This window comes from Phyllobates terribilis, unplaced genomic scaffold (genome assembly GCF_046119375.1).
Source record: "Phyllobates terribilis strain yellow unplaced genomic scaffold, ASM4611937v1 Scaffold_3__8_contigs__length_932513732, whole genome shotgun sequence".
Taxonomy (NCBI): domain Eukaryota; kingdom Metazoa; phylum Chordata; class Amphibia; order Anura; family Dendrobatidae; genus Phyllobates; species Phyllobates terribilis.
This window is the reverse complement of record NW_027362763.1, coordinates 768,342,191-768,363,116: the sequence shown is the minus strand read 5'-3', so window position 1 is coordinate 768,363,116 and position 20,926 is coordinate 768,342,191. Positions and strand designations below refer to the sequence as shown.

Sequence of the window (20,926 nt, the reverse complement as noted above, 5' to 3'; positions counted from 1 at the left end):
ACTAAGTCTTCAGGCTGCATTTTACTTACGACCACCTTATACCAGGGTGTCTCTCACTCCAGCTTGCCCAATATAGGTAGTTAACAAGCGCAGTGTGTTTTCTTGAGCAAAACGGAGGCGGTCTCCTGTTTACAGCGTGTAGGACCCATGTGGCAAGGCGTTCACATACACTTTACCGCCCGTGACCACCTCCTGGATAAACCAGTATCCCTTTGTCCCTTTGCAGACTTGTAGTGCCGCACTACTCCCCATGTCATCAAACTCGCCACCTCCGGGACGCTGTAGCTGGGCCTGCACCCACTTTTCTTTCTCCTTCTTTTTCTGTACAACTTTGGCCAATCACTTAGCCTTAACGGGGTACGAGGGCTATTCCACGTAGACCCGGGGCAATGGAACCGTGGCCACCATCTGAAGTGGGACCGCTCCAGGGGGCTAAGGTCTACTTACTGTGAGGGCCGCCACCATCACCTTCAGCAGCGCCGCCCGGCCTCAGGGTTTTGGTCACCCTGATACGGATCCTTCTACCTGGGAGTAGCGTTTGGGCTCAGAGACTGACAAGGAATCCTTGAACTCATTGTCCGGTTCCAGATGAAGAAGCTTCACAGAGGGTTCTGGTAGATCCTGCAGCGGCCGCAGTCCTCCTGTCCACAACACCTGCTTCAACGACTTGACCTTCTTTTGCCATTCGGCATGTTACTTCTACATATAAAACCGCACAATGGTATTCACATGGCGCTTCTTTTGTCTTCAGGGAAACAGATGCGCCTTCAGGGACAGGAATAGAGTAAGATAGTACACATCCCTACATATGCATTGAGGTGAAGGATGTACTAGAAGTCACAACACTTGCCTAGACCTTTCTGGCCACAGCGGGATGTATAATAGAGGCTTCTTAGAAAAGGGTGGATGCATGCCCCATTATCAGAATTGTACATCTTGGAATAGTTTTCTGAGTGGATAAATCATCTGTAATCACTGCTTGTAAGTGCCTACACACGTGAACAAAATTGTTGGTGCCTTTCTCTTAAAGAAAAACCCACAATGGTCAATGAAATATCTGGAAACTGACAAAAGTAATTTTTAATTTAATCTACTGAATATCTACTAATAAAAATCAAACATTTCTTTTGGATAAACATTCAACATAAAATTAAAAAAAACTAACTAATAAAAATGACCTTGACAAAAATAATGTTACCCCTAGAAAAGATTGAAAATAATTTGACTATAGGCACTTGTGAAACTAAGGTGTGTCATGTAATTAGCTTCACAGGTGTCTACAAACCTATAGTCAGTCAGTCTGCCTATTTGAAGAGTGAAAAGTAGTCACTGTGCTGTTTGGTATCATGGTGTTTACCACGCTGAACATGGACCAAAGAAAGTTAAGAAGAGATTGGTCTCAGGAGAATAGGAAGAAAGTTAAAGAGAAACATGTTAAATGTAAAGGCTTTAAGACCATCTCCAAACAGCTTGATGTTCCTGTTACTACAGTTGCTCAGAACTTTATGGTCTATAGGACTGTAGCCAACCTCCCTGGCAAGATGAAAATTGATGACAAATTGAAGATAGGGATAATCGCAATGGTAACCAAACAGCCCGGCACAACTTCCAAAGAGATTAGAGGTGAACTCCATGGTCAAGGTACATCAGTGTCAGATCGCCTCCATCCATCACTGTCTTGTCCAATGTGGACTTCATGTAAGATAACCAAGGAGGAAACCACTGTTGAATGCAAATCATAAAAAAGCTAGACTGGAACTTGACAAAATCCATATTGCCAAGCTACAAAGCTTCTTAGAGAATGTCTTTTGGGCAGATGACAAAACTGGAGCTTTTTGACACATTCAAAAATTGAAGCATACCAAAAAAAGCATTGTGCGTACTGTGAAACATGGAGGGGGCTGGGTTATGTTTTGTGGTTGCTTTGCTGCATCTGGCACAGGGGGGCCTTAAATCTGTGCAAGGTACAATGAAATCTCCAAATTATCAAGGCATTCTGGAGTGAAATTTGATGTCCCGTGTCAGAAAGCTTGATCTGAGTTACAGGTCTTGGGTTCGCCAACAGGATAATGACACAAAATATACAGCTAAAATCATCCAAGAGTGGCTAAGAGCAAAGCATTGGACTCTTCTGAAGTGGATTCCATGAGCCCTGATCTAAATCCTATTGAACATTTGTGTAAAAAGCTGAAACAGGACGTCTGGAGAAAGCGCCTTCACATCTGAGACGGCTGGAGCAGTTTACTCATGAGGAGCGGCCAGAATACCTAAGGACAGGGGCAGAAGTCTCATTGAGAGTTACAGAGATAGTTTGTTTGCAGTGATTGCCTCAAAAGATTGTGAAAGAAAATTTTAAATTAAGGGAATCATCATTTTTGTACACGCCAGTTTCATGAGGTTTTTCTTTTTCATTTTAAATTTTTCTGTTGAACCACAATTCAAAAGCAATGTCTGATTTTAATCAGTTGTTAGTAAATTGAAATAGAAATTTACTTTTATCAGTTTCAAGCTACTTCAGTGACCACTGTGGGTTTTTCTTACTTTATCAAAAGGGTGTCAACAATTTTGTCAATTACCAACAATTTTGTTTTTCCAGACCACCCTAATGAATAATTGTGGCAAGTTGTGCTCCAGTGTAGTATAGCTGGGTATCAGGAACCACCAAGTCCCAAGAATTAAATAGAATATTGAGAGAAGCAGATGAGAATCTAGTGACACGTGACTTCAAATCACATATTGGGGTCACAGGACTGCCCAATCACGCTGGAAATAGAGGGGAATCCTGACAATGCACACTGGCCTGATTCAGCAATATGCATTTAGTGTTGAGCCACCCCCGTAGTGTTCGAGTTCGGTTCGGTTCGTCGAACACCCGTATGTTTGCCGAACTGTTCGTCGAACTGTTCGTCGAACACCTTCGAACACCGTTAAAACCAATGGCAGGCAAACAAAAGCACATAGAAACACATAGAAAACACCTTCAAAGGTGTCCAAAAGCTGACAAACTGCTCAGAAGACACAACTAACACATGGAAGAGTGACAAGTACATATAGTCATGCGAAAAGAAAAGAGGTGGAGGAGTAAAAGGAGGGGGAGACACAGATATAGGCATGTCATGCCCTTCTAAAACCAAAAAAGTGCGAAGCCGACACGGCCAGTCCGTTCCTGCCCATGCGACCTCCATGTCGCCGGGTTTGTGCCAGAGCCGCGGTGGACCCTGACGGCCAGCCCCCCTCTCCCAATACTGGTGCCTGTCCGCTGGTGGGTCGAGCGAGCCCCCCTGTGATGGAGGCAGGTCTAATCTTTTTAATTTAAATTGTCTCTCTAATTTGAATGAGTACAATTTAAATCCTTTTACAAGGATCTATTGGAGGGCAAGTCTCATGCCAGCAGCTGCGTAATTCCAGCTCCAGTAGCGTCCACTAAAGCTGCTGCAGTTAAAAAGCTTTTATAAGGATCGAGCTTGGCGGTCCACCGCAAGGCATCCTACCGCCAGTCCCAGCCCCTGTGCCTTGGGGTGCCTCCCCGATGCTCTTCACTGAGTGTCCCGGGGGCCCGAAGCATTTCCTTTGAAAAAATTAAGTGTCCAAACTACAGGTGGTGTAGCTTGCTTAGCAGCTGGGATAATCCGCTGACTAGCAGACACTGCTACTAGGCACAAAGTATTTCCTGGGCTAGATGCAGTTAAAAATTTGTAATTAGATACTCTCGTTAGATGCTGAGAAAGCATTTCATAGAGTCTCCTGGCATGCCATATATTATTCTCTTAAACACTTGGGGTAGGGGTCTAGGGGACCCTTTTATAGCCAAAATCACGGCCCTGTATCGCAATACGTCACCTAGGCTGAAGATAAATGGAACATTTTCATTACCTTTCATAATCACCAATGGGACAAGGCAGGGATGTCCTCTGTCCCCTCTCTTATACATCCTAGTGACGGAGCACCTGCTCTCATCAATTCGCCATAACCCCAATATTAGGTGGATTGAGGTGGGAGGCACCGAGTACAAGTGCTCTGCATTTGCTGATGATGTCCTAGTATATATCACTCAATCACATATATCCATCCCTGCTGTTATGGCTGAAATAGATCACTTTGTTACATGGTCAAATTTTAAAATCAATGCAGCGAAGTCTGAGGCCCTCGATGTCTCCCTCCCCAAATCCATACAGGATTCCATCCAGTCCAACTTTCCCCTTGCCTGGCCCTCACAGGGTATCAAAAACTTAGGGATTCATATTCATAGAGACCTCTCCCGTCTATGTTATCTTAATTTTGGGCCCTTTATTGAACAACTCCATACAGACCATGGTTGGCAAGTTAGAACTGTAAGATTCACTACGTGAACCACTGGTGTTTTGTGGAAAAGCACATGTACACTGTGTTCCAAATTATTATGCAAAAAGTGTTTAGGAGTGATAAGGTAAGAATTTTTTTGTTTGTCAGTTAAACTCATTGATGGTGACGTGTGTCAGAGCTCTTTATATCACTGTAAGCAATTGCAGACACCTGTGCTAATTAGTTTGGCAGGTGTGTCCAATCAAAGGCAAGACTACTTAAGAAGGCTGTCCCACATTATTAAGCAGCCTACATTTTCTGCCAAAATGGGAAAGAAAAAGGATGTGTCGGCTGCTGAGAAGCAACAAATTGTGGAGTGTTTAGGTCAAGGCATGACTACAATCAACATTGCCAAGACACTTCATCCTGATCATCGCACAATCAAGAAGTATGTAGCTGATTCACAGTACAGACGTGTGCGTGCTGATAAGGGCAAATTGAGGACTCTTTCCTACAGGCAATTATGTCAGGTTAAAAGAGCAGCGGCAAAAAAGCCTTGTCATAGCAGCAGACAAGCTTTTGAAGCTGCTGGTGCCTCCAACGTCCCGCGAACAACAAGATGCAGGGTCCTTCAGAGGTTTGCAGCTGTGCGTAGGCCATCCTGTCGACCTCCTCTATCCACTGTACACAAGCAGAAACGGCTCCAGTGGGCCAAACAATACATGAAGACTGACTTCAAAACTGTTTTGTTCACCGATGAGTGCCGTGCAACGCTCGATGATCCAGATGGATGGAGTGGAGGATGGCTGGTTGATGGACACCCCATGCAAACACGGCTACGGCGCCAACAAGGAGGAGGTGGAGTAATGTTTTGGGCTGGAATCATGGGGAGAGAGATTGTCGGCCCCTTTAGGATCACTGAAGGGGTAAAGATGAACTCCATAATGTATGTGGAGTTTCTCAAACAGCACTTCCTGCCATGGTTCAAGAAGAAGAACCGTGTATTCTGCAACAAGATCATTTTCATGCATGATAATGCACCGTCTCATGCTGCAGATAACATATCTGCATCTCTGGCTGATATGGGCATAAAAGGGGACAAACTTATGGTGTGACCCCCATGCTCCCCTGACCTCAACCCCATTCAGAACCTCTGGAGCATCATCAAAAGGAGTGTCTATGATGGCGGGAGGCAGTTCACATCTAAGCAACAGCTCTGGGAGGGTATTCTGTCCTCATGCAAAACAATTGAAGCAGAAACCATCCAAAACCTGACAAATTCAATGGACGAGAGAGATCAGAAGCTCCTTTCGAACAAGGGGTCCTATGTGCAAATGTAACATCACCTAGAATAAAGTTTTGAGTTGAAAACTGTTTGATTTCAGTTTGTAATAACCTGCTAATGCTTATAATTTCAAAAATGACCATTTTTTTGTTCTTTATTAAAATGAAAAGGTTGATCGAAGAGTGTGGGGGATCTAAGAGTGTGGCAACCCAGTAGTCAAGATTATTTTGAATTCTGACAATCTGAGGGTCATGTTGCAGGTAGTGCAGCAAGAAAGCACTCAGGTGTCTTGCGCATCTAGGAGCCCCAAAATTATTTTCTGGGCTAGATGCAGCTAAAAATTATTATTAATTTGAAAGCTGGTGGAGCTTAGTATAGATGGCCTAATAGAATCAGTACTGCAAACTGCTACAAGGCCCAAATTATTTTCCAGCAAAGATACAGATAAACATGATTAGTAATTTTAAATCTGGTGGAGTTTAGTATAGATGGCCTAATAGAATCAGTACTGCAAACTGCTACAAGGCCCAAATTATTTTCCAGCCAAGATACAGATAAACATGATTAGTAATTTTAAATCTGGTGGAGTTTAGTATAGATGGCCTAATAGAATCAGTACTGCACACTGCTACAAGGCCCAAATTATTTTCCAGCCAAGATACAGATAAACATGATTAGTAATTTGAAAGCTTAAAACGGTTGGTGAGGTGATTTTAACAAATCATCAAGCTTTTACTCTCCCCAGGATGACACAGGGGTAGAAAAGTCGTTTCGGATCCATGATTTGTTCATCTTTATGAACGTGAGTCTGTCTACATTATCAGTGGAGAGCCGCGTGTGCTTATCTGTCAGCACACCACCAGCAGCGCTGAACACACGTTCAGACAGAACACTGGCTGCGGGGCATGACAAGATCTCCAAGGCGTAAGTGGCGAGCTCCAGCCATTTATCCAGATTGGAAGCCCAAAAAGAGCAAGGGTCCAGTGACACAGTCATGGCTTCAATGTTTACTTGGAGATACTCCTGTACCATCGTCTCTAGGCGTTGACTATGTGCCAGACTTCTTGTCTCCTGTGGCCTTGCAAAGGATGGGCTAAAAAAGTGGTGAAATGATTCAGCAAAATTGATGTTACCAGCAGATACTGTGTTTCTGTTACTTTTTGAGTGCTGAACACTCGACGGTCCCACGTTTGGCAAGTTGGAACTGTGAGATTCACTACGTGCACCACTAGTGTTTTGTGGAAAAGCACATGTAAGATTCTGCAACAGTCTCTGCTGATACTCCTGCATGCGTGCATCTCTTTCTATGGCAGGAATAATTTCTGCAAATTTACTTTTGTACCGGGGATCTAACAGTGTGGCAACCCAGTAGTCAGGATTATTTCTAATTCTCACAATTCGAGGGTCATGTTGCAGGTAGTGCAGCAAGAAGGCACTCATGTGTCTTGCGCATCCAGGAGCACCAAGTCCCTGTTGTGTTGGTGGCGAGGTAACAATCATGCTTCCTTCCTCTGCCCTCTCCCCCCAACCTCGCACAACAGAAATGTGATCAAAGTCTCCCTCATCTGATGAGTCTTCCATCAGTTCGTCCTCCACTTCTTCCTGGGCTCCTGCACCTTCCTCACTAGTTTGGCTGCTACCATGCGCCCTGGTAAAACCATCTCCCCCACCCTCAAATGCCTGCCGCCTTGGTGCTGCCGACCATCTGGACCTTGCAGATGTTAGCCCTTCCGCATACAACTCCTCCTCCTCTACTTCCTCCACCTCCTCTTGTGCCACCACCTGACTCCGAATTCTGTTTAACATGTGCTCCAGCATGTAAATCACTGGAATAGTCATGCTGATAATGATATCATCAGCACTAAACATCTTCGTCGCCATTTCAAAACTGTGCAGAAGGGTGCATAGGTCCCTGATCTGAGACCACTTCTCCAGCGTGATTTGCCCCACCTCTGGATCTCGTTGGCCAAGGCTATACGTCAGAACGTATTGCACCAGAGCTTGTCGGTGCTGCCACAGTCTCTGCAACATGTGCAGAGTTGAATTCCACCGGGTAGGCACATCGCATTGTAGCCGGTGAAGTGGCAGGCCCAACGACTTCTGTAGAGATGTAAGTCGCTGAGCTGCGGGATGCGAACGGCGGAAGTGAGCACACAGGGACCGTGCCCTTTGCAGAAGGCCATCTAGTTCGGGATAGTGGGCTAAAAATTGGTGGACAACCAGGTTCAACACGTGAGCCATACAAGGCACGTGTGTGACATTGCCCCGGCGAAGGGCCGCAACCAGGTTTGCAGCATTGTCGCACGCGGCCTTCCCTGGTTTCAGGTCCAGTGGAGACAACCATTCATGAAACTGGTTCTCCAGAGCTGACCACAACTCCTCAGCTGTGTGACTCACATTTCCCAGACATTTCAAAGTAAAAACTGCCTGATGACGTTGAGCCCTGCTGCCAGCATAGTAAGGAGGTGTGCAGGATCCCTTCTGCGCAGTTAGAAAGCTTGTGGCATGACCAGACAGGCTTTGGGTGCAGGTGGAGGACCGAGAGGAGGTTGAGGAGGCAGAAGCAGTGGAGGAACTTTGAGATAAAGAGGATTGACGCACAACTCGCGGGGACGGCAAGACTTGGACAGCAGGCCCTTGTCCTGCTGTCACCATAGTTACCCAATGCCCAGTCAGCGACATGTAACGCCCCTGTCCATGCTTACTCGTCCAAGTGTCTGTGGTGAAATGCACCCTGTCACACACAGAGTTTCTCAAAGAAGCGGTCATGTTGTGTGCGACATGCTGGTGGAGCGCAGGCACACCTTTCTTTGAGAAGTAGTGCTGACTGGGCATCTGGTACTGGGGCACTGCGACGGACATAAGGTCTCAAAAATCCTCTGTGTCCACCAGGCGGAAAGGCAGCATTTCTGTAGCCAAGAGCTTGCAGATGGTGAAATTCAACCTCTTAGCTTTCTCATGGCTAGGAGGAAATGGTCTTTTACTTGTCCACATCTGAGGGACCGAGGGCTGGCTGTTGTGCTTAGACGGGGTTGAGAAGGGTGTCCCCGGCAAACTGCCGGTCTGTGAGGAAGATGCAGGCGGACATGTGACTGCTGTCCCCCCAGTCACAGAGGATTTAGAGGCCGCGGCTGCACAAGATGTGGCTGACGGCGGTTGGCCCGGCCGGCTAGGCCGCATTGTAGCACAGTGAGCTTCCCACTGCAACTTATGCTTCATAACCATGTGCCGGTTCATGCATGAAGTACTCAAACTATGTATTTTTTGGCCTCTACTTAGCTTTTGCTGACAAATGTTACAGATAACACGAGTTGGGTCATCCTTATCGATCTGAAAAAATGCCCAGGCTATGCAAGGCTTAGCACCCATGTGACCTGAAGAGCCACCACGACTTGTGGTCAGAGGCAGAGTTGTGTTTGAGGATGCAGTTGTTGACGTGCTTCCAGTACTACGTCTCTGTCCAGGAAGGCGCAACCTGACCTCGTCGTCACTAGCATCCTCCTCTACCTCCTCTGCTGACCTCATCGACTGGCTGACTGTGGGTTGACAGTAAGTGGGATCTCCAACCTCGTCATCATCACCCTGTGTGTTATCACACCCATCGTCCTCAGAGCCAACCTCTTCCTGCCCTGACAAAAAACTCAAGTTGTCTCTCCAATCAGGTATTCTCATCATCGTCTTCCTCATTGTCTCCACCAACAGGAGTTACAGTTTGGTAACGAGGGTCTACATTATGGTCAGAACCTTCTGCGTCTGGTCCTGGATCCGACTCATAAAGATTCTGGGCATCAGTGCAGATCATTTCCTCGTCTGGATTCACAGAAGCCGACCTCTGATTCCCAGGCTGTAGTATGAGTAAACAGCTCTGCAGACTCAACCATCTGTTCTACCCCATACTCAGATGGGCAGCTGGAGACTTGGGAGCTGTGAGGAAGCAAGTGCGATTGGGGTGACACCTCTGAGGACTGGAGTATTTGTGATGTTGAAATTGAGGTGGAGGAGAGCCCACTTAAAGGAGCACTTGATATCCGTTGAAGCACCTGCTGTTTTTGTGCCTCATCTGGAATTTGTAGTGATTGGCGTGGCCGTAAGAAAGGGATCTTATCACATTGTCCGCTAAAAGAAGTAGACATCTTAGTTTGGCTGGAAGATTGTCTTTCTTCTGCAGATGTTACTGTTGCTTTAACACCTACCCCATGGACACAACCTTTTTTTCCCTTCCCAACACGCCTATTCCCCTTTCCACCAGCAGCAGGCCTTTTTCCACTAATTTTGGTGGTTAACTAATTGACAACTCTGGAGTTGTTTGCACAAAAAACAATTGATGGGAACCAAGCAGAGCTGAGTGGCCAAACTGTGGTACTAGCCCAAAAGTATTGGCTGGGTTAGATGCAGATAAAAATTATATTGAATTTGCAACCTGGTGGAGGTTAGTATAGATGGACTAATAGAACAAGTCCCACACACTGCTACAAGCCGAAATATTTTTGAATTTGCAACCTGGTGGAGGTTAGTATAGATGGACTAATAGAACAAGTCCCACACACTGCTACAAGCCGAAGCCAAAATATTTTTTCAGAGCTAGACAGATAAAAATTATATTGAATTTGCAACCTGGTGGAGGTTAGTATAGATGGACTAATAGAACAAGTCCCACACACTGCTACAAGCCAAAATATTTTTTCAGAGCTAGATGCCGATAAAAATTATATTGAATTTGCAACCTGGTGGAGGTTAGTATAGATGGACTAATAGAACAAGTCCCACACATTGCTACAAGCCAAAATATTTTTTCAGAGCTAGATGCAGATAAAAATTATATTGAATTTGCAACCTGGTGGAGGTTAGTATAGATGGACTAATAGAACAAGTCCCACACACTGCTACAAGCCAAATTATTTTTTCAGAGCTAGATGCAGATAAAAATTATATTGAATTTGCAACCTGGTTGAGGTTAGTATAGATGGACTAATAAAACAAGTCCCACACACTGCTACAAGCCAAAATATTTTTTCAGAGCTAGATGCAGATAAAAATTATATTGAATTTGCAACCTGGTGGAGGTTAGTATAGATGGACTAATAGAACAAGTCCCACACACTGCTACAAGCCAAAATATTTTTTCAGAGCTAGATGCAGATTAAAATTATATTGAATTTGCAACCTGGTGGAGGTTAGTATAGATGGACTAATAGAACAAGTCCCACATACTGCTACAAGCCAAAATATTTTTTCAGAGCTAGATGCAGAGAAAAATTATATTGAATTTGCAACCTGGTGGAGGTTAGTATAGATGGACTAATAGAACAAGTCCCACACACTTGTACAAGCTGAAATATTTTTTCAGAGCTAGATGCAGATAAAAATTATATTGAATTTGCAACCTGGTGGAGGTTAGTATAGATGGACTAATAGAGCAAGTCCCACACACTGCTACAAGCCAAAATATTTTTTCAGAGCTAGATGCAGATAAAAATTATATTGAATTTGCAACCTGGTGGAGGTTAGTATAGATGGACTAATAGAACGAGTCCCACACACTGCTACAAGCCAAAATATGTTTTCAGAGCTAGATGCAGATAAAAATTATTTTGAATTTGCAACCTGGTGGAGCTTAGTATAGATGGACTAATAGAACAAGTCCCACACACTGCTACAAGCCAAAATATTTTTTCAGAGCTAGATGCAGATTAAAATTATATTGAATTTGCAACCTGGTGGAGGTTAGTATAGATGGACTAATAGAACAAGTCCCACACACTGCTACAAGCCAAAACATTTTTTCAGAGCTAGATGCAGATAAAAATTATTTTGAATTTGCAACCGGGTGGAGGTTAGTATAGATCGACTAATAGAATGATGCTATGCCCAAAAGGTTTTACTTCACTAGGTGCAGTAAAAAAAATTGTATTCTATACACAGGTGGTGTAGCTTGCAACACAGATAGGCTACTCCACTGACTAACACACACTGCAAGAGGCCAAAAAAGATTTGCTTTGCTAGATTTATCCAAATGCTGTGAAAAAAACTTGCACAGCACTAGCACAGACCTGCCTGGCAAAAAGTGATAGGAACTGATGTAACCTAGCCCTCAAAAGGACTGCAATTACAATTAGTCTTTACTCCCAACCTATCTATTTAAGAGCACAGACCTGCCTGATAAAAGTGATAGGAACTGATGTAACCTAGTCCTGAAAAGGACTGCAATTACAATTAGTCTTTACTCCCACAATCTATCTAGTTAAGAGCACAGACCTGCCTGATAAAAGTCGTAGGAAATGCTGTAACCTAGTCCTTAAAAGGACTGCAATCACAACTATTCCCTACTCCCAAGCTATCTGTAGATTTGTGCGAAAATTGGCTTGAAATTAACAAGGTATAGCGCACACAGCAACAGCGGTGCCGTCTAACACGCATCTGCAGCAGTGAGAAAATGGTGGCGACGGGGAAAATGGCTTGGTCTTATAGGGCAAGGACATGTGACATACACTGCCAATGACACATGCCCTTGCTTGTGTGAAAAAAAGCACTTCGCTCCGTGTGTGCGCTGCTGATAGGCTGACAGATTGCACCTCCCCACTGTAAATGCGGGAAAGAGAAAAAAAAATGGAGATCTTCATTATTTATGCAGAGATCCATCCCCTGCCCCTCCCCCCGCCCCGCTGTACACTCAAACTGCGTATTAACATTAATTTTCCGCATTACTGAGAAAAAATCCAGTTATGATTTTGGTGCACGAACAGTTATCGAACATAACCTCGAACAGCCGAATTTTTTTCAAATTGTTCGTGTTCGCCGAACGGCTCGAACACCGCCCAAAACAGCTCGAATTTGAGATTGGCGAACAGTTCGAGTCGAACACCGCTCATCTCTATATGCATTCACACAGAGTGACTGCAAAAAATTCTCTTGAGCCGAGAAAATCCCTTTAGTTTTCTTTATTTTAAATTGAGATTGTAGTCATTGGAGATTGATGAGTGATATACAATATTTTGGGGAAAATGCTCCTTATGATGATTGCAACTAGTGCTGGCAACTAATAAGGGCAATTGTACCAAGATCTAGTCTTCGCTCAGGGCTAATATCTACTCACCTCGACTCCCAAGTCTATAAGCGAGCAGCACTATTATTATGAAAGAGATGCTTGTTTAAAGAATAACTGAACTATTTTAATGATTTTTCTTATTTACCTGGCACATGAACTGCCTGTAGATCTGTGGGGGTCCAGATCTTGAGACCCTCTCCAATGTTATAATAGACCTTTGAGAAGTGCGCAGCTCAGCAGACAGGATCGCACAGTTGTCTGAGCATGCACACAGAATGGGGTCTATGTTTCCTATTGAATCCGTATGCCGGTCTGTGTGTTCGCTCAGACAGGACCTGTCGCTCCTGTCTGCTGAGCTGCATACTTTTTGAGATTCTATTGCAAGATCAGTAGGGCTTAGAACCCGGAACCCCACCGATCTGCAGGCAATGCAAGTGGCTGCTAACTATGAAGGTCTTGAAGATAGGTTAGTTATTCTCTAAATGTTCTGAGAGTGAAAACAAGGAGCATAATGAGGGACTTCTAGCAATTCATTTTGCGGCCAAAGAATGTTCTGAAGGTGTCCTAATAGTCATAATGCTCTACACATAGTTGTATTAAATGAAATATTTCTGCTTCTTATCTTCCTTTTTTTTCTCTTCTTGCAAAAGAATTACAATTTCATACTCTAATACCGTAGCGATAATAGGATAATGCACATGAAATGAGCTGTATAGGTTTGTGAGAGCTATTATTCTTCCTTTTATTACATTACATGCCAATAACTAATGTTCTCTACACAATTAGGTATCCGGTCTCTCAAAGGAACGCATGGAAAGTGTTTGTAAGAAAGCTGCTGATGTAACCTAACAAATAGAAGACAATTATGGAAGTGCGGTTATTACATCTCAAGATTATTGGACATATTATACTTATACACGTGGTCAAAATTGTTGGTACCTCTCGTTTAATGAAAGAAAAACCCACAATGGTCACAGAAATAACTTGAATCTGACAAAAGTAACAATACATTAAAAGTCTATGAAAATAAACATATGAAAATCAGACATTGCTTTTCAACCCGGCTTCCACAGAATTTTTAAAAAAATTAAACTCATGAAATACAGTAGACCTGAACAGAAATGATGGTACTTCTGAAAATAATGTGGCAAAAGGGACATTTAAATCAAGTTGTGTCCACTAATCAGCATCACAGGTGTCTACAATCTTGTAATCAGTCAGTGGGCCTGTATATAGGGCTACAGATACTCACGGTGCTGTTTGGTGACATGGTGTGTACCACACTCAACATGGACCAGAGGAAGCAAAGGAAAGAGTTGTCTCAGGAGATTAGAAAGAAAATTATAGACAAGCATGTTAAAGGTAAAGGTCAGTCATTGCTTTTCAACCCTGCTTTTTAAAATATTAAACTCATGAAATAGGTCTGGACAGAAATGATGGTTCTTCTTAACTTAATATTTTGTTGAACAACCTTTTGAGGCAATCACTGCAATCAAACAATTCCTGTGACTGTCAATGAGACTTCTGCACGTCTCGACAGGTATTTTGGCCCACTCCTCATGAACAAACTGCTCCAGTTGTCTCGTGTTTGAAGGTTGCCTTTTCTAGACGGCATGTTTCAGCTCTTTCCAAAGATGCTCAGTAGGATTTATGTCAGTGCTCATAGAAGGCCACTTCAGAAGTTATTTTCAGAAGTACCATCATTTCTGTTCAGGTCTACTGTATTTCATGAGTTTAATTTTTTTAAAAAGTCTGTGGAAAAGCAATGTCTGACTTTCATATGTTTATTTTCATAGATTTTTAATTTATTATTACTTTTGTCAGATTCAAATTATTTCTGTGACGATTGTGGGTTTTTCTCTCATTAAACGAGGGGTACCAACAATTTTGACCACGTGTGTACCAAGGAAAAGGGGATAATGATTCAACCGTGAGCCAAAATAAAGAGGAATCACAATGGGGGGATTTGTCATGTAATTTATGCCCGTTTTCTGCAATATAAAAGTTGCACATTTTTGTGGTGACCCCGCCACATATCTAATTGTGGGCAGGACTTAGCAGGAGGGAGTGTGGTCAAGCATGGCCCAACAAATTCATTAAAGCTGCCATCAAAAAGTGGCATAAATTATAGCAGATTACTGATTCTGGCACATGGCCAGACTGAAAGATGCCATTTTACTCCAGTAGACTTTTCGTCTAGACTAGCATAAGTGACACCAGTGTTGAAGAAACGGCCAGAATGTTATATGAATCTCTGAAAATAAATGTTGTGTGGCCATCTTTAGATGATCATCTAGAGAACAATCATGTTAACATAGGAAGGAATTTTTCTTCTAATATGGGGCAATTAACATCTGCTTCATGGGGTTTTTGTCTTCCTCTGGATCAACACATTAGGATTATTGGTTGGACTGGATGGACTTATCTTATCTTTCAACCTTATTGGCAATAAATAATAGGAAAAAATTCAACTCACCCCAGAGATGCTGTTCCAATCCGGGAGGAGCACGGTATCCTTGCTGCTGCACAGCGCTGAAGGCAATTGAGGAAATTAGAGTTGGAACCAGCTCAACACACCGGAGTAATTAAAAATTCACAAAATCTTTATTGGAAATCCTTTAAAAATAAAATTGCTGAAAAATTGCGCATCTCAGACAACAAAGCAATAAAGAGGGGTGGTGTGTATAACAGAAATCAGTCCATACGCATTTCGAGCTACATGGCTCTTGAACACTCCAGTGATAACGGCCGTTCCCTGTGATAGTCAGATGGAGGGGCATCAGGATTCAGTAACAGCGGCTGCTGGGTTCACAGCACCTAGGCAGCCAGGTGAGTCGTCGCTAAGTTTTCCTTTTAGGCCCCCGTTACCTTTTTAGGCGATAAGCGGTCAGGACATTTCTGGGGGGGTTGGCGGAGGTATGGGTATGTTGATGCAGGGTTTAAGGGATTTAGCCTTACTACTGGGGACGGGGACGAACACGTCCCAGGGCATAGTTTCTCCTACCTCGGCGTGGCTGGGTAACTTTCAGTCGGCCCAAACAGGACAAGGCGGCATGGGCTGCAGTAACACAGAGGATTTGAAGAGTTCAGGTAGAGCGGGCGCACGAGAGGGGATTTGTCAATGAATGGATCTAGCACTGGAGTAACGGGAGCAGAGCAGGCTGTGGGGGTTGAGGGCGACAAGGATGACAATATAAGGTTAGATGATATGGCAAAATGAGAACTATATGTATGCTTTGAGGGGACTTTGGGGGCACATCTAAAGCCAGAGGTGAGGGAAAAAATATCGAAGGGGGAATATATAGAAATATTCTCGTTGCTACCATTGGAACGTTTTAACCTAGACAGGGCTTGAAGGACGATTCGAAGAAAGAGGATGAGGAGAAACGGAGGTACCGTCTGATACCACAGACTTTCACAAACTGGTTACAAACATTCGCAATTGTAGCCAGTGTGATAGGAGAAAAAGCCCCGGGAAAATTGTTCAGGGCTCTTTTGTTACATCGATGCAATCGGGGAGGCATATAGGGTGTATGGGGGACAAGGGTGGTTATATTATGATGAACAATTTCGTCAGAGGAAGGCGGTACGATCCAGTATCCGCTAGGACCGTAAGGATATTGCCTTATGGCTGAGGGTAACGGCGCCGAGTAGGAGAGGGCAAACTAATCAGTTATTTCTCAGGAGCAGCGGCGGTCTCTGCCAGACAGGACACTCGGCAGCTGTACAGAAGGGATTATGTTTCCTCTTCAACGAGGGATCTTGTAAATTTGGAAATAAATGTAAATTAAAACATGACTGCTCCTCATGCGGTGGCAGCCATAGCGCATCCAAATGCTTCAGAGGGGGGAAGTTCAGAAACAATGAGGGTAATGAAAAGAGGTGTGACTCCGGTGCGACTGGCAGAGATGCAGCCCTTCCTAACTAGATACCCGGACAGGGCAGCTGCTTTGCTAATAAAAGAAGGTTTCGAAGTTGGTTTTAGGATACCGTTTATCGATAATGAAGTTCAATTTAATACAAAAAAATTAAAATCCACGTTACAGTTTCCTGAGGTGGTTGCGGAAAAATTGGCAAAAGAGGTAGTTTTGGGAGAATGGCAGGTCCTTTTGTTTCAAAGCCCATAAAAAACTTGCGGGTGTATCCATTAGGCATTGTCCCAAAAAAGGAACCAAATAAATACAAGCTAATTCATCACCTCTCCTTTCCAAAGGGCATGTCGGTGAATGATGGTATTGACCCAGATTTGTGTTCGGTGAGTTATACTTCATTCGATATGGCAGTTAGCTGGGTCCATTATTTTGGTAAAGAGACACTATTGGTGAAGGCTGACACAGAGGCAGCCTTTAGACTGTTACCAGTACACCCGGACAGCATGCACCTACTGGGTTGTTCTTGGAACGGCAGCTTTTTTATAGACCGGTGTCTCTCAATGGGTTGCTTGCTGTCCTGTGCATACTTTGAAACTTTTATCACCTTTCTTGAATGAGTTGTCAGGGATTTTTCCAGACTAAATTCTTGCATCCATTATTTGAATGATTTTTTGTATGTTGATCCGGCTAATTCTCCCATCTGTTCGGTGTTGTTGCATACAATGGAGAGCGTGGCTAAGAAGTTTGGAGTGCCATTGGCAGTTGAAAAGACTGTGGGTCCGGTGACGTCTTTGAGTTTTCTCTGGATTCTAATTGATACAGTCAAAATGGAGTGCAGGCTACCCGTTGATAAAGTTGTTGATTTGTTGGAATAGGTATCCAGAGTCAGAAAGCTGCAAAAAATTACATTGCGTGAGTTACAGTCTCTTCTCAGGAAGTTGAATTTTGTGTGCTGTATTACAGTGGTGGCCAAAAGTATTGGCACCCCTGCAATTCTGTCAGATAATACTCAGTTTCTTCCTGAAAATGATTGCAATCACAAATTCTTTGGTATTATTATCTTCGTTTAATTTGCTTGCAAGGAAAAAACACAAAAGAGAATGAAGCAAAAATCAAATCATTGATCATTTCACACAAAACTCCAAAAATGGGCCAGACAAAAGTATTGTCACCCTCAGCCTAATACTTGGTTGCACAACCTTTAGCCAAAATAACTGCGAACAACCGCTTCCGATAACCATCAATGAGTTTCTTACAATGCTCTGCTGGAATTGTAGACCATTCTTCTTTGGCAAACTGCTCCAGGTCACTGATATTTGAAGGGTGCCTTCTCCAAACTGACATTTTGAGATCTCTCCACAGGTGTTCTATGGGATTCAGGTCTGGGCTCATTACTGGCCACCTTAGAAGTCTCCAGTGCTTTCTCTCAAACCATTTTATAGTGCTTTTGGAAGTGTGTTTTGGGTCATTGTCCTGCTGGAAGACCCATGACCTCTGAGGGAGACCCAGTTTTCTCGCACTGGGCCCTACATTATGCTGCAAAATTTGTTTGTAGTCTTCAGACTTCATAATGCCATGCACACGGTCAAGCAGTCCAGTGCCAGAGGCAGCAAAGCAACCCCAAAACATCAGGGAACCTCCGCCATGTTTGACTTTAGGGACTTTATCAGGTTGTGGAAGGAGTTGTGGGACGACTTGGGAGTGTGGGCTCGTTTTTTGGAGGCATATAACGGCAAGTCGGTCTGGATTGCACAGGTGGTGAACGCTAACGAATTGGAATTGTTCATGGATGTGTCAGGGCAGCATGGTTTTGCTATCTTTTTCCGAGGCAGTTGGATTGGGGAAAAATGGCCGGAGGAATCTGTTGGGTAATCCTACATTGATCAATCTTTTCCCTATTGTGGTCTCTTTAGCGCTGTGGAGGGAGTATTTTCAGAACAAAAAATTCTGTTTTTCCAGTGAGAACGAAGGGGTAGTGTCCGCTATCAATTCTCTGGCGGCCGCATCACCACCGGTGATGAAAGTATTGCAAAGGCTTGTATTAATGAGTCTATCGTTGAACATGTGAATAGTGGTGGAGTTTAAGTTGGTTGCCCTAAATCCGATCGCCAATGCTATTTCTCATTCGCAGTGGGATCAGTTCCAGCTGCTGGCACCTCAGGCGTCAATGACAGGTTTGGTATGCCCCCCAGAACTACGGAATCTTCCCTTCGAGCTGTAAGGAATCTGATTGGCCAATCATTATCTGCGAGGACCTGGTCATCATATGAGGTCGCATGGCAGTTGTGGGAGGAATGGAAATTGGCGATTGGCCACTCTTTAGAGGACGACAGCCTGTTACTATTATTGGTTGGACATTGCTGGGAGGAAGGTTGGTCAGTGTCAAAAATTAATAATTTCATAGCAGGCTTAGCCTTTGGCTTTAAAGTGAGGGGTCTTCCGGACGTAACCAAAACAATCTTGGTTCGCCAGACACTAAAAGGTTGGCGGAAGGGTTGGAAGGTGAGAGATTGGAGACGGCCTGAATCGTATGAACTATTGTTGACACTAGGGCAGCTACTCGCGTCAGTATGTAAGTCCCCATGGGAGATCAAATTATTTAGGCTAGTCTTTTCTCTGGCTTTTTTTGGGGCCTTGCATTTGAGTGAGTTGGTTAGCCCATCAAGATTCGTTGGTGGGGGTCTTTCAAAAGAGGACGTGAATTTATATTTGGATAGAATAGAAGTATTCATTCAGTCTTCAAAAACGGATCAATTCAGAAAAGGGTGTAAAGTGGTGCTGTTCTCAGTGGTCGGGTCCGTCATGTGTCGGGTACGCTGTGTGAGAAAATTTGGCTTGGGTCCAGGGGGCCACAGTTCACCATTATTGAAACATGAAGATGGTTCTTTTCTATCTCGATACCAGTTTTTAGCAGTGTTTAAACAGTGTCTTGAGGCTGGCGGTATCTCGCCAAAAGATTATAGCGGTCACTCCTTCAGGATTGGGGCAGCCACTGAGGCAGCCAGGAGGGAGCTGGGTGACGAGCTAGTCAAGAAGATCGAACGGTGGGAATCTATACGGTTTAGATCTTATATACGCCCGGCATGGTTATAATCAAGAGAATGTTCGGAGCTCTTGTTAGAATTGTATTATGCTTGACTTCACAGATGAGGGTCCCTGGCTTGTATGGATCATGGGCCACTCTTTTGTCTTCTGGGCTGCATTACGGGCAGCAATACGGCCGGCCGCTCGTCAGTTAGGATTCTTGGATGACGAAGCCATTCTGCGGTGGATTGGGAAGTGGGGAATGGTGTGGCGGCAACTCTCGGCTGAATTCCATCACTTTGTGAGGCTTGATCGGGCCCCTGATTTGTTGGTGCTACACTTGGGAGGCAATGACCTGGGTAAGAGGTCTTGTAGCGAACTCATCAAGGACATCAAATTCGATATATTGAGATTGTGCGCAATGTTTCTGAAGGTTTTGGTAATTTGGTCCGACATCGTTCCACGACAAGTTTGGCGAGGGGCCCAGTCAAACGAGGGAATTAATAGAGCCAGGATAAAAGTGAATAGGGCGGTGATGTGGCTCATGGTTCTACGTTGACTATACGTCAAGTAGATTTAGAGTCGGGCAAAGGGGAGTTTTGGAGGAGGGATGGGGTGCACCTAAATGCAGTCAGTACTGACATGTGTTGCCTGGCAATTCAGGAGGGCATGGAGAAAGGTTTAAGGGTGTGGAGGGACACAAATATTTGAGGTGTCAGAATATTTGTGCTCATGGCATGGGGGGGGTCCTCGAAGTTGGTGGTCTTGGTTAATGGCGGATCGGTGGGGGGGGGCCTCAGGAAGTTCTGGACCCCCCTACATGGTATTCAGTGGTCACGGGTGGTTGATCCCAAGGAAAGAGATGGGAGGGCCCATGGTTTGGGGCATAGTTGATTGGCCAGGCTGTTTGAATTGGTGCCTCTGAGCTGGTGCTTAGCTGCTGGAGGTAATACGCAATCTGGCCTGAGGCAAAGACACAATTGGTTTCTTGGTTAAAAAGTTTGGGGCTTCAAGGAACACCCCTCTAGGAGGAGGTTTATAATGTTTGTATTTATATGTCAATAAACGTCTGCTGTGGCCAATTTAATCCAACGTAAGTGTGTGGTGTGTTTATTTGGAAAAGGGCAATAGGAAAGGTTATAGTAAAGGGGTACTGATAGCCCTAAGACTCGCAGATACCCGTTGCCAAGAAAGGCTGTACTCGGCCCCTGGCCAAAGAGGGAGGCCGGCATGACAGGTTTAGTGCGGTAAAAAGGGGGAGGGGACTTGCTGAGGAGGGGTTTGACTCTCCTTTGGGCAGTGAAGTTAGGGTTAACTTAGTTGGAGGATGCTGCAGGGGAGGGCATTTTTGGGGTAGCGTCATGTGTAGGGGAGGAGTGGGGTTTATAAGGGACGGCCATTTGGGATTTGGCAACCATA

General features: G+C 44.3%; 1 protein-coding gene across 1 annotated transcript; it reads left to right on the top strand.

Moving 5' to 3' along the window:
* Positions 1 to 1,346: 1,346 nt before the first annotated feature.
* LOC141258626 (uncharacterized) lies at positions 1,347 to 19,576 on the top strand. Its single transcript, XM_073673587.1, has 2 exons — positions 1,347 to 1,536; positions 18,615 to 19,576. Exons 1-2 carry the CDS (start codon positions 1,347 to 1,349, stop codon positions 19,574 to 19,576), a joined length of 1,152 nt encoding a protein of 383 aa, XP_073529688.1.
* Positions 19,577 to 20,926: the final 1,350 nt, after the last annotated feature.

What these genes read in the sequence shown, in the direction of transcription:
- LOC141258626 (XM_073673587.1), top strand. Translation starts at nt 1,347, where the DNA reads ATGGTGTTTACCACGCTGAACATGGACCAAAGAAAGTTAAGAAGAGAT. An exon ending in GACTGTAGCCAACCTCCCTG is followed by an intron (nt 1,537 to 18,614) that starts GCAAGATGAAAA and finishes TCTCATTCGCAG; the next exon opens with TGGGATCAGTTCCAGCTGCT.